Raw genomic sequence first — 16,818 nt, forward strand, 5'->3', positions numbered from 1 at the left:
CTGACAAAATTATCAGCTGCCCATCTCTAACACCCACATGCACACCCAACAACGCTGTCCCGGGAACAGACACAGCCTGTGTCCACGGCCAGATTTGCTTGCACCACCCCACACCTCCACTCCGGCAGCTCAACTGTCCTGGGCATGAGCAAGTGCCATGGGCAGCAATCTACATGGCAGGCTGCTCAATCTCTCCAAGTCAACTTCCAGACACTAAAACGAGATCCTCCATTCCCAGGCCTAGTCCCTGTCAGGGAGCCGCAAACAGGTACAACAGATGAAGCAATGCAGAGACACAAATGTTTGGTTTATTTTCACTGGCTATGGTCAAAGTTAGCAAGAGAGACATCAGAATTTCCACACCCTAAAACTCGTCCTAGATCCACGGATAACACACTGCCAATAGCTGGACAGGGCTGGAATCTCTTTACATAATCATCTCATGAGCTGCTTTCATCACAGCAGGACACAGGGTACCTTCTACAGGCAAGTGCCTCTAGCCACTACGTGAATCTTTAACAGCTACACATTTTCTACTCTTTAGATTAAGAGAGCTGGATTCTCTCTCACCACAAATATCAAAACAAATGCTCTTTTACAAACTCTCAGGTGAAAGAACTGCTGCATCATTGGGTTTTAGCTAACTAAGGTATCAGAACTGGTGGAGAGGGTGGGGGTGAGAGCATGTCTGTCCTCAGCCTTGGGCTGTTGATGTTGATGATAACTCTTCCAGCCTTGTGAAGTCAGAGGAGGTCAGATGCCCCCACCACACCATTTTACAGTTGGTGTCGGAAGGGATTCGTTGCAATGGCTCCAGGCTCATAGGTGTGCAGGACTTTATAACAGAAAGAACAAAGCGGTGTAGGAAGTGAAACTTTTGATTCCTGGGTGATTCCTTTGGCTGTTGTTATCTTTAATGGCTAAATGGAAAGTGAGAGATGGCAATGCTAAAGCTGAGGGGAGAGTGGCTTGGGGCAAAAGCTGGACAGGTTAAGCAAGATGATTGATAGTGGGTCAGTCCTCTGGTTCCACCAAACCAGAGTCCCAAGGCCATATACATACAAATCATACAAATGGGTAGATAGTCAAGGTGTGGAGAAGATGAAACTGCAATGTTTTAAAAAAGAACTGTGTTTACTGAATATTTCTCCTACCTAGCGCTATAAAACAGACCTAAATCTATGAGGAAGGCTCATTAACAACCCGTGATAAGCAGATGACACAATCCTACTTGCTGAAAGTGAAGAGGATTTAAAGCACTTACGAAGATCAAAGACTACAGTGTGGATTACACCTCAACATAAAGAAAACAAAAACCCTCACAACTGGACCAAAAAGCAATGTCATGATAAACAGAGAAAAGACTGAAGTTGCCAAAAATTTCATTTTACTTGGATCCACAATCAATTCCCACAGAAGCAGCAGTTAAGAAATCAAACGATGTACTACATCAGGCAATTCTGCTGCAAAAGACCTCTTTAAAGTGTTAAAAATCACAGATGTCACTTTGAGGACTAAGGTGTGTCTGACCCAAGCCATGGTGTTTTCAACTGCCTCATATGCATGCGAAAGCTGAACAATGAATAAGGAAGACCAAAGAAGAATCGATGCCTTTGAACTATGGTGTTGGTGAAGAATACTGAATATACCATGGACTGCCAGAAGAATGAACAAATTTGTCTTGGAAGAAGTACACTCAAAATGTTCCTTAGAAGCGAGGATGGCATGACTTCATCTCATGTACTTTGGACATGTTATCAGGAGGGACCAATCCCTAGAGAAGGACATCATGCTTGGTAAAGTAGTGGATCAGTGACAAAGAGGACGATCCTCAACGAGAAACACTGACACAGTGGCTACAACAATGGGCTCAAGCACAGCAACAACTGTGAGGGTGGTGCATGCCTGGGCAGTGTTTCCTTCTTTTGTATGTAGGGTCACTGTGAGTTGGAACCGCTAGATGACACCTAACAACAATAACGGATTACTCTGCCTTCTGCTAATACTTGACTGGATATGCTCAAAGGGGAGCTAGGAAGAAATACAGGCTGTTGATTTGAAAACCAGAGCCCCACCTTGGAAATTTGCATTGAAAAGACATGCAGACCTACCCTGCTGGGAGAGGAGGAAATCTGCATTTGAAGGAAGGATGTGCAAGGAAAAAAAAAATTACTGTTTTGCTTTTTTAACTTTGAGCAAGTAGTTTGCCTTTGGGTACATGGAAGCAGGAAAAGTCTGTGTGCACCAGAAGAACGCACTTCTAGGACTGGAAGTTAAAGGGAGCTGGTGAGTAGACAGCCTGGTATGTTCACTTATGGTGACAACCTGGGTCCACTAGATGAGTGGAAGTGGGGGAGGTACAGCAATGCAAAGACGGCTGAGCTTGGACATGTCCCATTGGCACCCACTGACCTAGCCCAAAGAGGCTAGGGGTGACAGAAAGTGAGAAAGTACTGGCTGGTCTGAAGTGCAGCGAGTTGTGTGAACTTCTGAGCCTGTGGGTGGTGCCCCCTGACCTAGCCCACAGAGGCTGGGGTGAGAGAGAGAAGGTGCTGGCTGATCTGAAGTGCAGGAAGGTGTATGGACTCGTGAGCCTACGGCTGGTACCCAGTGACCTAGCCCACAGGGGCTAGAGATAAGCTGACCAGAACCTGACCAAATGAAGGGAAAGATGTTTCACATGGTGAGCAGGTGTAGACTGCTGCAACCTGGACTTTGCTTATGGATGCAACCAGACCAGCAGGAGACGGCATGGGCATAGGGAGGGCCGAGGGGCCGAGGGCCAGAGAGAGGCCTGCCTGTGGGCATGGCGGAGAAAAGGATGTCCGGATAAAACTGTATCCTGAATTGTAAACCTGTTACTTCCTTAATAAATCCCTTAATTGTAAGTATGGTCTGCGAATTCTGTGTGGCCATTGTAAGGAATTATCGAACCTGGCAGAGAAGTAGAGAGTGCCTGGGAGGAACGGCTGGTGTCAGAATAGGTAAAGGCGCTGGAGGGAGGATGCATGTCTGACACCTGCCCCCTACACAGCATTCAGCCTCAGGCTGCTGACGCTGATAACGACTCCTTGTGAAGCCAGGAGCCCATTTTTCCATACAGAGTCCTAAGACACCGGATGAAACAGAGGACTGGAGAGTTACTCTGCTGCAGGCCTGCTCCTACTGCTTCCCCGCCCACCACCCTTCTCACCTCAGTTCAGAGGTCTGAATGAAGTCTAACTGCAGCCAGGATGGGTACCCACAATGAAAGGAAGAGCTGCCTCTATACAGACGCTCCTCTCACAGCAGATGCATCTCTCTGTGAAGAGCCGTACTCCCGTCAGCGACGGAGCCTCAGAAAGAATGCATGTTTACACTCCTTACTCTCCAGGGGGTAATATTTATCGTAAAAATCTAAGACATATTCTTCCGTCTTGAATCCAAATTTCTGGTAGAGCAGCATTGCAGGGTTGCTTGCTGAGACGTGAAGGGTCACATCCTTGCCCATGCAGGTCTGCCAAAAGAGTGGAAAAATACAAGGTGAGAATGAGAAGGCCTGAAGGGAAAATGAGTAGGTGAGGAAACCCTGCTACGTGTAGGCAGCTGGTTATGGAAATAGAGAAACAAAGCACTGAGGCTGAGACATTGCAACACCCAGCAACAGCTGCAGTCCAATGACATTTGCTGCTTATCAAAACACTCACAGGATGGGTACCTGATGGCATTTTGGGTGTTTTTTTTCCCCCTGTGAAGCAATGGGCCAAGAGGAATATTTTATTGTTACCTTTATTATTTATAACTCAATTATATTTAAATATATTAAGCATACCAATGTCAAACATTTAGGACAAAGAACAGAGAACAAGTAAGTTCTGCTTTTTAAAACTGGATGCTCTCCTGCAGCTCCAAATGTGTAAAAACTCCTTTCTCAGGCCTACTAGGAAAGATGCTAAATTAGCTGCACAGATACCAGCTATTAAGACTTTAGTTAAATTATAAAAGCTGAGGACCCTGTATCGACCTCCTGAATCCCAAAGTCCACCTTTCACCCCCTAAAGCTGATAGAATTAGCTTCTCAGAACTGAGATTTAAAGTATGTTTCTCTGTATTTAGCACTGGCCTAATCCTGGGGGAAAAAAGTAGTAATTGTTATATTAATGCAAGGCAAGTTCTTAGGCTCTTTAATCAGCCACACAGAATAAGGTACGCCAAAAGTTGTATGAAGTAAGAACTTGTTTTTTGATAAGGAAGGCACTGAAATATTGAAGTAGGTAAGGCCCTGGAGATTTTATGATCAATGGTTCCCCAACGCTTCTATTCAAGAACCCCTCTGCTGAAGGCCATCTTTTCTCTGCTTAACTCATATAATGCATCCAAAGGCATTTTCAGGACAGGAGCAAACTACTAGTACACCAGGGATGAGAACGTGTTACGAGCGTACAGAGCAAATTTTGTGGGGGTGACAACAGTGCTCTTTAAACTGCAAATATACACAATCTAACCACGGCCCCCTTCAAGTTCTACTGACTGAGGGTGCTGGTCTGGGCAACCACATACAAGGACAGCAGTCCTCTGCCAACCAGGTAAACACCCAGTGAGGCCTGACCCTGCGCCAGGCCTCATCCAGGCCCTGAGGACACACACATCACAACACCATCCCTGTCCTGCCCTCAGGCCCTCACCAGTGAAGCAAAGGGAGAAAATGCTGTAAATTCTCTGCTAAAACAGAAGAGTAAACAACGATCCTGTGGGTGGGCTGGGGCCTGAGAGAGTGGGAATGTATGGCAGAAATAACTGCGATGGTCTCAGAGGTAAACGATGCAAGGTAGCACATATTAACCAAGGTCGATGATTTACACAGTCACTGCCTGAGGAATAAGAAAGCAATTCCTGGTACGACAGTTCTCAAGGTCCCTGCCAATATTTTGGAATTACTGAACACTGTTCATTAAAAACTGGAAAAACAACAATTTTATCATCTCCATCCTCTCTTAAAAAGGAATCTTGCCCACATAACGCACACTCCTCCAAACACCCATACTTCCATCTTTGATTTCTAGATAAGAGTTATCAGAAAAATTCTGGAAATAAAGGTTCTTGCATGTTTTTCTGATACTAGTTACAAAAATACGGTATTTCTTCTTCAAAGGCGATGCCTCCCTATCAGGATTAAGAGCCTTAGATATCAGAATCGATCCTGGGAGGCTCATACCGGTTCACAGGGCGATAGTAGCAGCAACAGAATATGGACTTGCTGACAGGGTTTTGCTAAGATGTTTAAGAATACTTAACAACTGAAAGCCATGCAGTTCCATTTCTATGTCCCAGAGTTGAGGCAGCGATGACTCTAAGCGCAGTTGCATGTAAAAGTACAGCGTTTTAGGATCTGGTTCCAGGATTTCCTTGTTTTATTTACTCTACACATTCAAAAAACAGGTTTCTTGGACACCTGGGTCTGAACAGTAACCTCATCTTGGAGGGCTGGAGATTTCTGTCTGTGTGTAATAACCTCATGAATACTGACTGGCTGGCTTTCACTTGGCTGTAGGGCAGCCCATCCCACTGGGTAATGCTGGGAGGGACCGGCTCAGCCTCGTCACGGCCCCTAAATCTTCCAAGGAGCCCAGACACAAGCTGAAACAAGCCCAGGTGACTGACCTGAATCAGATGGTAAATCATGAAAGTCGCAATGCCTGCTCTTCTCCATTCAGGATGCACAAACAGAAAGGAAATGTAAGCTTCATTGTATTTCACATCGGGAACCATGAAGCCAAAGGCAATGATGACTTTTTTATAAAGGACGACCACACTAAAGTCTGGATACTGTAGGCACTCAGACAGGTCGATGCCTAAAGAAAAGAAACAATCGGAGATTCAAACCATGTGCCTTCTGGAATGATGCAACACCATGCTGCCTAGTCTGAACTTACAGACACGCCTGTATGCTAAAAAACCCAAACATGAGGACAAAGATATTACCATAGACACCACACATTTGGACCATAAAAATAGAAATGAATTTTAGAAAATATCAAAATTAACATAGTCTTTTCTAAGTATGTATGTTAACAGAGCGGCAGGAGAGGACGGGTAGCAGAGCGTGCAGGTTCAGGATGGACAAGTGTGTGACCGCAGACACAGTGCTGAATGTCCCAGGGACTAAGCTTCTGCAACACCTAAGGCAGGCGCATAGCCAGGCCTCACAGCTTCGTGTGAAGATTCTCTGAGCGCTCAGGTCCGTATGCTTTACCCCATACACACACAATTTATATGCTCTTTTGCACAGATGCTACATTTCACAATAAAGAAGTTAAAAAAAGATTCCAGGAATAATGTATGGGAGACACCTAGCACAAGGGTGGGGAGTAGCAGGTGTTCCCAGAGTGTTCCTTTCAGCCCCAGTACCGCTCCCAAAAGGAAGAGCCCAGCTCTGCCACCACAGGCGCTTTGACACGATTATCAGCCAGTAAAAGTGACACAGTGCTAATCTCGACGAAATCTTAGCTAACATCCGGAGAACAGCTATTATTTCTTTAAAAAAAAAAATACTTTGTGTTTTTGGTGATATTATTTCCTTTACGTTTCAAAGCACCATGATGAAGCAGGTCCACAAAGAAATGTGCTTACACTCAGCAGTTAAAGTGCGTCCCTTTAATTGACGGCTTTCGTCTTCTGAAAACAATTTGCTAAGGCTGAAAAGATGACAGATCATATGGGTTTATTCCTATTCTCAAAGTCCGTGGGATCTCGCTGCACCACCACGCTCTGGTGGCCAGTTAAATAAACGAAACACAGAGAATCATCAAGCAAAAAGCGCAAGTGTCCAAGCACGCCCAAGCTACCAGTCTGTCTCAAAAGACGTTACCTGGTATCTAAACGTATGTAGAAGCAAGACAGAATGAGTCTTTTATTCTGGGAGCAGAAACACACAGTGAAGAGAAACAAACAAAAACACTGTTTATTACTTTGTCAGCTTCTTCTTGATTTGACGAAAAGAGGTATTTATATTTTCATATTTCTATGTTAGCAGAGACAAACGAAATGAAATCGTATGAGCGAAGGTTTTGGGTTAGATGACATACACCAGTTATAAGAATCAGAGTGAACTATACAGAAAATCGATCTGCCTAGGGTTAGGGTGGGAGGGGGAACATACCTGGCCAGAAAAACTCATGACACATAGAGTTTATCGTTGGGATGTGGTTTGGCCGAACATAGCAGTAATCAAGAGGCGCGTCGGGCTCAGGTGTCCAGTGAAGGTCACTCCTGTGCAGGTGGGAGCGAATCTGTGACAGGAGCTGTAGTTTGGGTGGCTTTGTTTCATAGTCACGCCTCCGGTGCCACAGAAAATAAACAAACTCAAGTCAAGAAAAGTGCCCAGTATTATTCCTACTTGATTCACATAAACTCTCGACCTACTTGAAATCTCAAATTCATTTGTGCTGCTTTATATGGTTGCTAGCTTGATAACAGCTCAAATACTTTTCCAGTATGGGATTTGAAATTCACTCTATAAACATTCACTAAGCCAAATCCCTCTGTACCCATCAGGAGCTGTACTAGGTGCTGCTGAGCCTTTAATGAACAGGGAGAAAACAGACAGCATCCTCCTTCCACCACGATGCTCTGGTACAGAGCCACACTCCAGTGCTGTTGGAGCCCGGAAGAGAGAACACCCAGCCAGGCCAGGGCAGCTGGGGTGCAAAGAGACGAGGGGACATCTGAGCAGACTCGTTAATGGCCCTTCAGTGTCTGCCCAGGAACAAGCGCTGGGCAAGGAGGATCAGTGTGACTATGGAGCGAGCATGGCTCCAGAAGACAATGTACTCTCTGAATCCCAGGGTAAAACACCACAGGGGTTCCTCTAGTAAGCTCAGCTCCCATTTCACCAGTCAGACAACAAGACTCATGATTAGACACCATCCCAGCATGCAGTCCTGGTTACAAGCTTGATGAAGATGTCACTCCCAATTCTCCCATTTCTTCGTCTTATAGCGTACCGTATGTATATACCCACGCACACACACACACACACACATATATAACTAAACTCCTTCCCATCGAGTCGATTCCGACACATAGCGACCCTACAGGACAGAGTAGAACTGACCCACAGAGTTTCCAAGGAGCGCCTGGTGGATCTGAGCTTCTGAGCTGCTGACCTTGTGGTTGGCAGCTGTAGCGCTTAACCACCGCCAGGGTTTCCATATATATATATATATATATATATATATATATATATATATATATATATATATAAAGAGTTTAAAATAAAACAATTATGACAATCACATGAGATCTAACAGTTAACTTATCCTTGCTTTTTATTTTTCTTTCCAAGGATCGCCTTTTCTGCAAAAAGTACAGTTGAAACAAGTAAAGGATGAAACTGGGCACGAAGCACAGAGCTTAGTCCTTGCCCATGCTGCTTACATTTACTGACCCCAACAGGGGCACGCAGTGCAGAAGCTGCAAACGTTATCCCTCGTGACACACTCGACATCACACCTCTTCTCCGTGTACCTGATATAAGGCTTCAAGATCCGAGAAGTGTAAGGACTGACGATACTCTGGTCCACAGCCATGTCTTCTGACCCCACCAAACGATACAAGAATTTAGTGGTCTGGTGCCGAAATCCTCTCCTGGATGGCAAGGCAGTCTATGGGGAAGAAACACTGATTACATAAAAATAAAACTACACAGAGGACTAGTGTCATTTCCACATATAATTAGTACTTACAGTATTTCTGTGTGTCAGAAAACAGGTCTTTCTGCATTATTCATCTGGAAAACTCAAGGCTCAATACGATCTTTGCAGGTTATCTTTGCATAAAACTAGATATGAAAAACTAATCCCCAGTTGTAATAGTGTAAAATCAAAATCATTTAAAAATTTTTTATAGTTGTTTTAAGTTTTTTTTTTTTTTTAAATAATATAATAATTATGTTTTCGGTGAAGGTTTACACAGCAGTTTAGGCTCCCATTCAACAACTTCTACACAAATTGTTCAGTGACACTGGTGACACTCTTCATAATGTGTGAACATTCTCATTATTTCCATTCTGGTTGTTCACATTATGTTTTTCAGTTGTTGCAAAATTATATATGCCATAGCAATTACCAACAGGTCCTTTTTTCTTTGGTACTTCTTAGTGACATCGATTCCCTTGGTCAAGCTGTGCACATTCCACCCTCATTCGGTGTTATCTTCTCCATCGCCAAAAATAACAACTGTCTATTCTCCCGACAGTGAACCTCCCTCCCCATCCCTAGTAACCACTAATGAACATTAGTTTCTATGTATGTACCTGTTCATGTTATTTCATAAAAGAACATACAATATTTGTTCTTTTGTATGACTGACTTATTTTGTTCAATATAATATCCTCCAGGTTCATCCATGTTCTAAGATGTTTTGGGAATTCATTTTTCTTTATTCCTGAGTGATACTCCACTGTCTGTATGTACCACCTTTTATTTATCCATTCATGGATTCATGAGCAATTAGGTTGTTTCCATCTTTTTACGACTGTGAATAGTGTTGCAACAGACATAAGTGTGCATATATCTGTTCGTGTCACTTCTATTAGACCCCTATGGTATATGCCTAGGAGTGGAATTGTTGGGTCCTATGGTAGTTCTGTGGAAACCCCGGTGGCAGAGTGGTTAAGAGCTATGGCTGCTAACCAAAAGGTTGGCAGTTTGAATCCACTAGGCGCTCCTTGGAAACTCTATGGGGCAGCAGTTCTACTCTGTCCTATAGGGTCGCTATGAGTCGGAATCGACTCAATGACAATGGGTTTGGATTTGTTTTGTTTTATGATAGTTCTACCTCTAGTTTTTTGAGGAACCACCAGACTGTTTTCTAGAATGACTATACCACTTTGCTTTCCCACCAGCAATGGATAGAAGTTTTAATTTCTCCACATTCCTTCCAACAATTTGTAATTTTCTGTTTGTTTTTAAATCTTAGCCATCCTAGTGGGAGTGAAATGATATCTCATTGTGGTTTGGATTTGCATTTCTCTGATGGCTAATGATGTTGAGCATTTTTTCGTGTGTCTGTCAGCCATTCGAATGTCTTGTTTGGTGAAGTTTCTGTCCATACCCTTTGCCCAGTTTCTGACTGGGCTGTCTTCTTGCAGACATTTTCTATATATTTTAGATATTAGACCCCTATTGGTTATATCATTCCCAAAGATTTTTTTCCCAGTCTTTAGGTTGTCTCTTTACTCTTTTGGTAAAGTCTTTTGGTGAACACAAGTATTTAACTTTTATGAGGTCCTAGTTATCTATTTCGTTTCCTATTGCTCGTACATTCATCGTTGTTTGATAATCTATCACTGAATCAGGTCCCAAAATTCTGCTCCCATGTTTTCTTCTAAGAACTTTATGGCTTTAGATTTAACTTTTAGGTCCTTATATACTTTGAATTCATTTTTGTGTATGGCATGAGGTATGGATCTTGTTTCATTTTTCTGCATGTGGAAGTTCAGTTTTCCAAGCACCGTTTGTTGACGAGGCTGTTCCTTCTCCCACTGTGTGGATTTGACCCCCTTGTTGATCGGGTTTTTTTTAAGTGAGTAAAATGCAGGATTGAGCATTGGGTTTACAGCTTCTCTAGGCTTCATTTAAAATATTTAAAATATCCAGCCTTCGTTTAAACAATGTGGTGGCTTGTGTATTGCTATGATGCTGGAAGCTATGCCACCAGTATTTCAAAAACCAGCAGAGTCACCATGGTGAATAGGTTTCAGTGGAGCATCCAGACTAAGACTAGGTAGAAAGGCCTGGCAATCTCCTTCTGAAAATTAGCCAATGAAAACCCTCTGCATCACAACAGAATATTGTCCAATACAGTGCTAGAAGATGGCATGGGGCTGGGTGATGTTTCGTTCTGTTATACGTAAGGTCACCATGAGTGGGAACCAACCCAATGGCAACTAACAGCAGCGACAGTAACGAGCAGGCAACATACCCATGGGTCATATAATATGAACACTCTGTTATCCAAAGAGCCACAGTGGCCAGTTATTGCTGTCCCTGCAGAAGGATTTTTGAAACATGTCTCTATTCCAGTAAGAAAATCTGACAAAACTGGGACTGCAAAGGTGCCCTATCAGATGGTTCAACAAGGATGTGGCCTTTGTTCCCATAAGATGTGGGTTCACGTCCCTCCTTCTGAACCCGAGAGCCAGACTGCAGACGTGCCGCTCTTCGACGAGCACACCAGGCCCTTAGTCGTGTACCAACAAAACATGTGCAATCGGGGTTTTAGAGAAAGTGCTCAGACAGAAGATTAAAAGGCACGCTTACAATGTGGTTTGCCAAGGGCTGGATGAAGTTTAGAGACCTGAGCTGTTCTGTAGAATCAGTTTGCTCTTGGCTGAGAGAACCACTGTGCTGGAAGAAGAGCAAGCAGTCCTTCTTTTATAATATACTCTCATTACTTTTCCAAATTGGACATCAAAATTTTCAAAGGCCAACTCTGGAATCCTTCCAGGGCTTTAAGATCAGTTTCATGTGAAAATCAGGGCTGTGGCACAGCTTCCAGATATGGGCAAACATGTCCTCCCACCCCGATAGCCTCCTGTGGCTCCTCACACCAAAGGGCAGGGCCTATTTCCCCTCCCCCTGAATAGGGGCTGGCCTTGTGATGGCTTTCACCTATCAGAAAGAGGCAGAAGAAAGATCCTAGCAGCTGACAGCTTCCACTTCCGCCTCTTGGAGCCCAGCTGCCACGCTGCCCAGGCTAGATCACTGGATGACTCGAGGCCACATGGACAGCTCTGGGGGAAGAGAGACCACCATGGTCATTCCAGTCTCAACCCAGCTTCCAGATGAATGTAGGCACAACGAGTAGCCCCAGCCTTCAGTACACGGAGCAGAAGAACTAGTCGAGCCACAGAATCAGAATAAACATTAAGTAGTTATTGTTTTAAGCCACTAAGTCTTAGAATGGTTTGTAATACAGTGATAGCTAACTGAGACACCAGCTACTGAACCATGAGATACCACGACCCTCACTATCTGGCTAATGTCTCAAGGTGGGCTCTGTGGAACTCTACACATTACCCTGTACCCCTCTGCTTCTTTCCACCTCCTCCGCTTTCACCCCACTCCAACTCCCACTCAGCTTCTGCCTGGACCACTGTCACTGCCTCCTGTGGTCTCCCTGCTGCCACTCCTACCCACAGCATATATTCTCCACTCAGAAGCCAGTCTTTCCTTTTTTAAAAAAAAAAAAAAAACCTGATAAATTCACTTTCTTTGATCAAAACTTGAGTGTGGCTTCCCACTTCCCACTCCAGCTCCTGACCTGGGATCTGCAGGCCTGATCCGGTCCCTGTTAACCTCCCTCACTTACCTCCCACCATGTTCCTGCTACACACACCAAGTGTGCTCCTGCCCTAGGGCCTGCACCTGGGCTGGTGCGTCTGAAACTTTCTCCGCCGGCTCCTTTCTGTGCATCAGGACTAAGCTCCGTGGCACCTCCTCAGAAAGGCCATCTTTAACCATCAGGAAGGAAGCAGCACCACTGCCCTCTATTCCCACTCTGCCTCAGCTTCACTCACATTACAGAGGCTATCTTGTTTGTTTACTTAATTACTATCATCTCCCTGCTCCACAAAAGCAGGGACCTCTCAGTCTCAGTTTACTGCAGTAGTTCCAGCTAGATGAGTGCTGCTTGGCACACATTAAGTACTCAATTTGCATCTGTTGATGTGGGAAAAAAGAAAAGGCATCCCGAAGTCAAGTAAGTTTAGAAAACGTTAAATGAGTTTCTTGAAACATCAAGTTCTAAACAAAATGGAGAACTGGGTGGGCTGCTGGCTCCTTCCCCCTTTCCCCCAAGCCCAGCCTGAGACATGTCACAAGTGAGAGGGAAGGTAAAATGACAAAAAGGCTATGAGAACCTGGGGAGACCCGACGTGGCTGGATACCAGTGAGGCGGCACAGGTGGGAATGGAGGCTTCCTGGTCATGCCACTTCCTCTCCCGCTCTGCTCTGGGTGGATTACTGACAGTCGACTAGGCCAGCCAGGTGTGAGCTCACGGGGTCACGTCAGAGCAGCACTGGAGGTGGAGAAAAGGCCAAATTCGGGACAACCACTGAGCACGCCATAACCCCAGGCAGTAACAGCAGAGGGAAGTAAGCAGCGGCACCTAGGTCAGAGGTCCTGGGAGGTTCCCTGGGAGATGAGGCTGCCTGATTGTGGGAAAACGTGAAGATGGGAAATAGTTGAGCTCAAACCAAAAACCCATTGCCACTGAGTCGATTCCGACTCATAGCAACCCTGTAAAACAGACTGGAACTGCCCCATAGCGTTTTCAAGGAGCGGCTGATAGATCCAAACTGCTGACCTTTTGGTTAGCAGCCAAGTTCTTAACCACTGTGCCACCAGGGCTCCAGAGGTTCCCATTTTACTAAACTTTACTAAACATGATAGGAACCAGGCTTTGCCTCTCCCTCAAGGTGTACACTACCAGCAAAGGAAGCTGGTAAGCCTAAGAGAAGGAGCTCACAGATAAAAAATAAAAAAGACATGTAAGTAAGGAGCTCAAGAAATAAAATAACAAACTAAATAAACTACACTGGAAAAAGTAGAAGTAATTTACCAGACAGACAAGACTTCTTAAAAAGCGCAGAATCAGGGTGATAGAAAAATCTGGAACTGGACCGTGGTGATGGTGTCACAACGTGATAAGCATGATTAATGTCATTGAATTACACACGTAAAAAATACTGAAATGGTAAATGTTCTGTGATACATATTTTTACCACAATTTTAAAAAAAGGCACAATATGAAGTTATCAGAGAAATGCAAATCAAAGCCACGCTGAGATACCACTTCACACCCGCTACAATGACTATAATAAAAAAGACCAATAGCAAGAATTGGTAAGGATGTGTGGAGCAACCGGAACCTCCATAAACCACTGGCGGGAATGTAGAATGGTGCAGCCCCTTTGGAAAACAGTCTGGCAGCTCCTCAAAAAGTTGAATATAGAGTTGCCATAACCCGCTGCCGTCAAGCCAACCGTGACTCATAGTGACCCTCTAGGACAGAGCAGAGCTACCCCATAGGGGCTTCCAAGGCTGTAATCTTTATGGAAGCAGACTGCCACCTCCTTCTCCTGCTCAGCAGCTGGTGGCTTCAAACTGCCCATCTTTTGGTTAGCAGCCAAGTGCTTAACCACTGCACCACCAGAGCTCCTTAGAGTTACCGTATGACCCAGCAATTCTAGTCCTAGGAATATACCCTGGAGAAATGAGAACATAACATTCACAGAAAAACCTGCACATGTATGTTCACTGCAGCATTACTCATAGCAAAAAGATGGGAACAAGCCAAGCAACCATCAGCAGATGAATGGACAAACAAAATGTGGTATATTCATACAATGGAATACTATTCAGCCACAAAAAGGAAGCTCTGATACATGTTATAATAAGGAAGAACCTTGAAAACACGCTAAGTGAAAGAAAGCAGTCACGAAACATGACATTTGTAACTCCATTTATATAAAATGTCCAGAATAGGCAAATCTAGAGAGGCAGAAAGCCGATTTGTGAGAAAGATGAGGGACCGGGCAGAGACAGCTAGAAGATTCAGATTTTCTGGGATGATGAAAATGTTCTAAAATTGACTGCGGTGATGGTTATGCAACCTGTGAATATACCTGTTAGCTGCTGTCAAGTCTATTCAGATTCATGGCAACCCCATGACTGTATATTTTAAATGGGCCAATTGTATGGTATGTGAATTATATTTCAATAAAGTGTTACCCAAAAATCATCAAAGAGAGACTCCAAGGTAATGAAGAATACTGGGAGCAGAAATGAATAGTTATGAAGAGGACTCAATTAGAGATCCCCGATATTAAAAATATGATTACTGAAATAAAGCACTCAATGAATAACATTAGGGACAGGTCAAGGGTCTCTTCAAAAAGGCAAAGAAGAGATAAAGGAAAGAAGTAATGGTGTCAACATTCATGTATTAGGAGTCCAGAAGGAGAGAAAAAAGAATAGAAGGGGATATATTTAAGGAAGCAATGATGAGGCCTGGTACTGGTTCAATAACAGACACATAGTCCAGTGGAACAGAATTGAGAACCCAGAAATAAATCCACCCATCTACGGACAACTGATTTTCAACAAGCAGTCAAAGTCCATTCAATGGGGAAGAAATAGTCTCTCTGATAAATGCTGCTGGCAAAACTGGATATTCACTTGCAGAAAAACGAAATAGGATCCAAACCTCACACCATACACAAAAACCAACTAAAAATTAATCAAAGACCTAAAGGTTAAACCTAAAACTATAAAGTTCCTGGGAGAAAACTATGGGACCTAATCTTTTTAAAACAGGCCAACAAACATACCTACAAATGCATGAATAGCAGAAGACAAATCAGATAATTGGGACCTCATAAAAGTTAAATACTTATGTTCATCAAAAGACTATCAAAAGAGTATAAAGACAACCTGCAGACTGGGAAAAAATCTTCAGAAACACCAAATCCAATAAAAGTCTAATCTCTACAACACACAGAAAACTTGAACAATTCAATAACAGAAATACAAACAGCCCATTTAAAAAATGGGCAAAGGATATGAATAGACATTCTGCCAAAGAGGGCGTTCAAGCAGCCCACAAAAACAGGAAAAGATGCTCACCATCATTAGCCACTGGAGATGCAAATCGAAACTACAATCAGATACCATCACACCCTTGCTAAAATGGCACTGGTTACAAAAATAGAAAAATGTTGGCAAGGATGTGGGGAGATGAGAGCCCTTATTCCATTGCTGGTGGGACTGTAGAATGGTACAACTACTATGGAAAAGAGTATGGTGGTTCCTCAAAAAAAAGAAATAGAAATACCTTGTTGTTAGGTGCCATCCAGTCACTTCTGACTCATAGCGACCCTATGCACAACAGAACAAAACACTGCCCGGTTCTGTGCCATCCTTACAAACGTTGTTATGTTTGAGCCCATTTCTGCAGCCACTGTGTCAATCCACCTCATTGAGGGTCTTCCTCTTTTCCACTGACCCTGTACTTTACCAAGCATGATGTCCCTCCTGACAACATGTCCAAAGTATATAGGACGCAGTCTTGCCATCCTTGCTTCTAAGTAGCATTCTGGTTGTACTTCTTCCAAGAAAGATTTGTTCATTCTTCTGGCAGTCCATGGTATATTCAACATTCTTTGCCAACACTACAATTCAAAGGCATGAACTCTTCTTTGCTCTTCCTGATTCATTGTCCAGCTCTCATATGCATTTCATGCAACTGAAAACACCATGGCTTGTGTCAGGTCAGGCGCACCTTACCCTTCAAGGTGACATCTTTGGTTTTCAACACTTTAAAAAGGTCCTTTGCCGCAGATTTGCCCAACAAAATGTGCCTTTTGATTTCCTGACTGCTGCTTCCATGGGTGTTGATTGTGGATCCAAGTAAAATGAAATCCTTGACAACTTCAATCTTTTCTCCGTTTATCATGATGCTGCTTATTGGTCCAGTTGTGAGGATTTTTGTTTTCTTTATGTTGAGTCATAACCCATACTGAAAGCTGTAGTCTTTGAGCGTCATTAGTAAGTGCTTCAAGTCTTCAATTTCAGCAAGCAAGGCTGTGTCATCTGCAAAACGCAGGTTGATGAGTCTTCCTGCAATCCTGATTCCCTGTTCTTCAGCATGTAGTCCAGTTTCTTGGATTATTTGCTCACCATACAGATTGAATGGGTGTGGTGAAAGAATACAACCCTGACGCACACCTTTCCTGACTTTAAAGCACACAGTATCCCCTTGTTCTGTCTGAACAA

At 43.8% G+C, this 16,818-nt stretch overlaps 1 protein-coding gene across 2 annotated transcripts in view; it reads right to left on the minus strand.

Annotated features, from left to right (window-relative positions):
- Positions 1–286: 286 nt before the first annotated feature.
- KAT14 (lysine acetyltransferase 14) overlaps positions 287–16,818 on the minus strand; it is a 54,293-nt gene continuing 37,761 nt past the window's right edge. For both annotated transcript variants that reach the window (XM_010591515.3, XM_064275751.1), the window contains 4 exons: positions 8,506–8,642; positions 7,139–7,314; positions 5,641–5,831; positions 287–3,496 (listed from right to left, as the gene is read on the minus strand). In XM_010591515.3, the coding sequence (XP_010589817.2) occupies positions 3,323–3,496; positions 5,641–5,831; positions 7,139–7,314; positions 8,506–8,642 (678 nt within the window). In that variant the 3' untranslated portion in view covers positions 287–3,322. The remainder of the gene's footprint in view (positions 3,497–5,640; positions 5,832–7,138; positions 7,315–8,505; positions 8,643–16,818) is intronic.

The sequence above is a fragment of the Loxodonta africana genome, chromosome 24 (assembly GCF_030014295.1).
Source record: "Loxodonta africana isolate mLoxAfr1 chromosome 24, mLoxAfr1.hap2, whole genome shotgun sequence".
Lineage (NCBI taxonomy): Eukaryota > Metazoa > Chordata > Mammalia > Proboscidea > Elephantidae > Loxodonta > Loxodonta africana.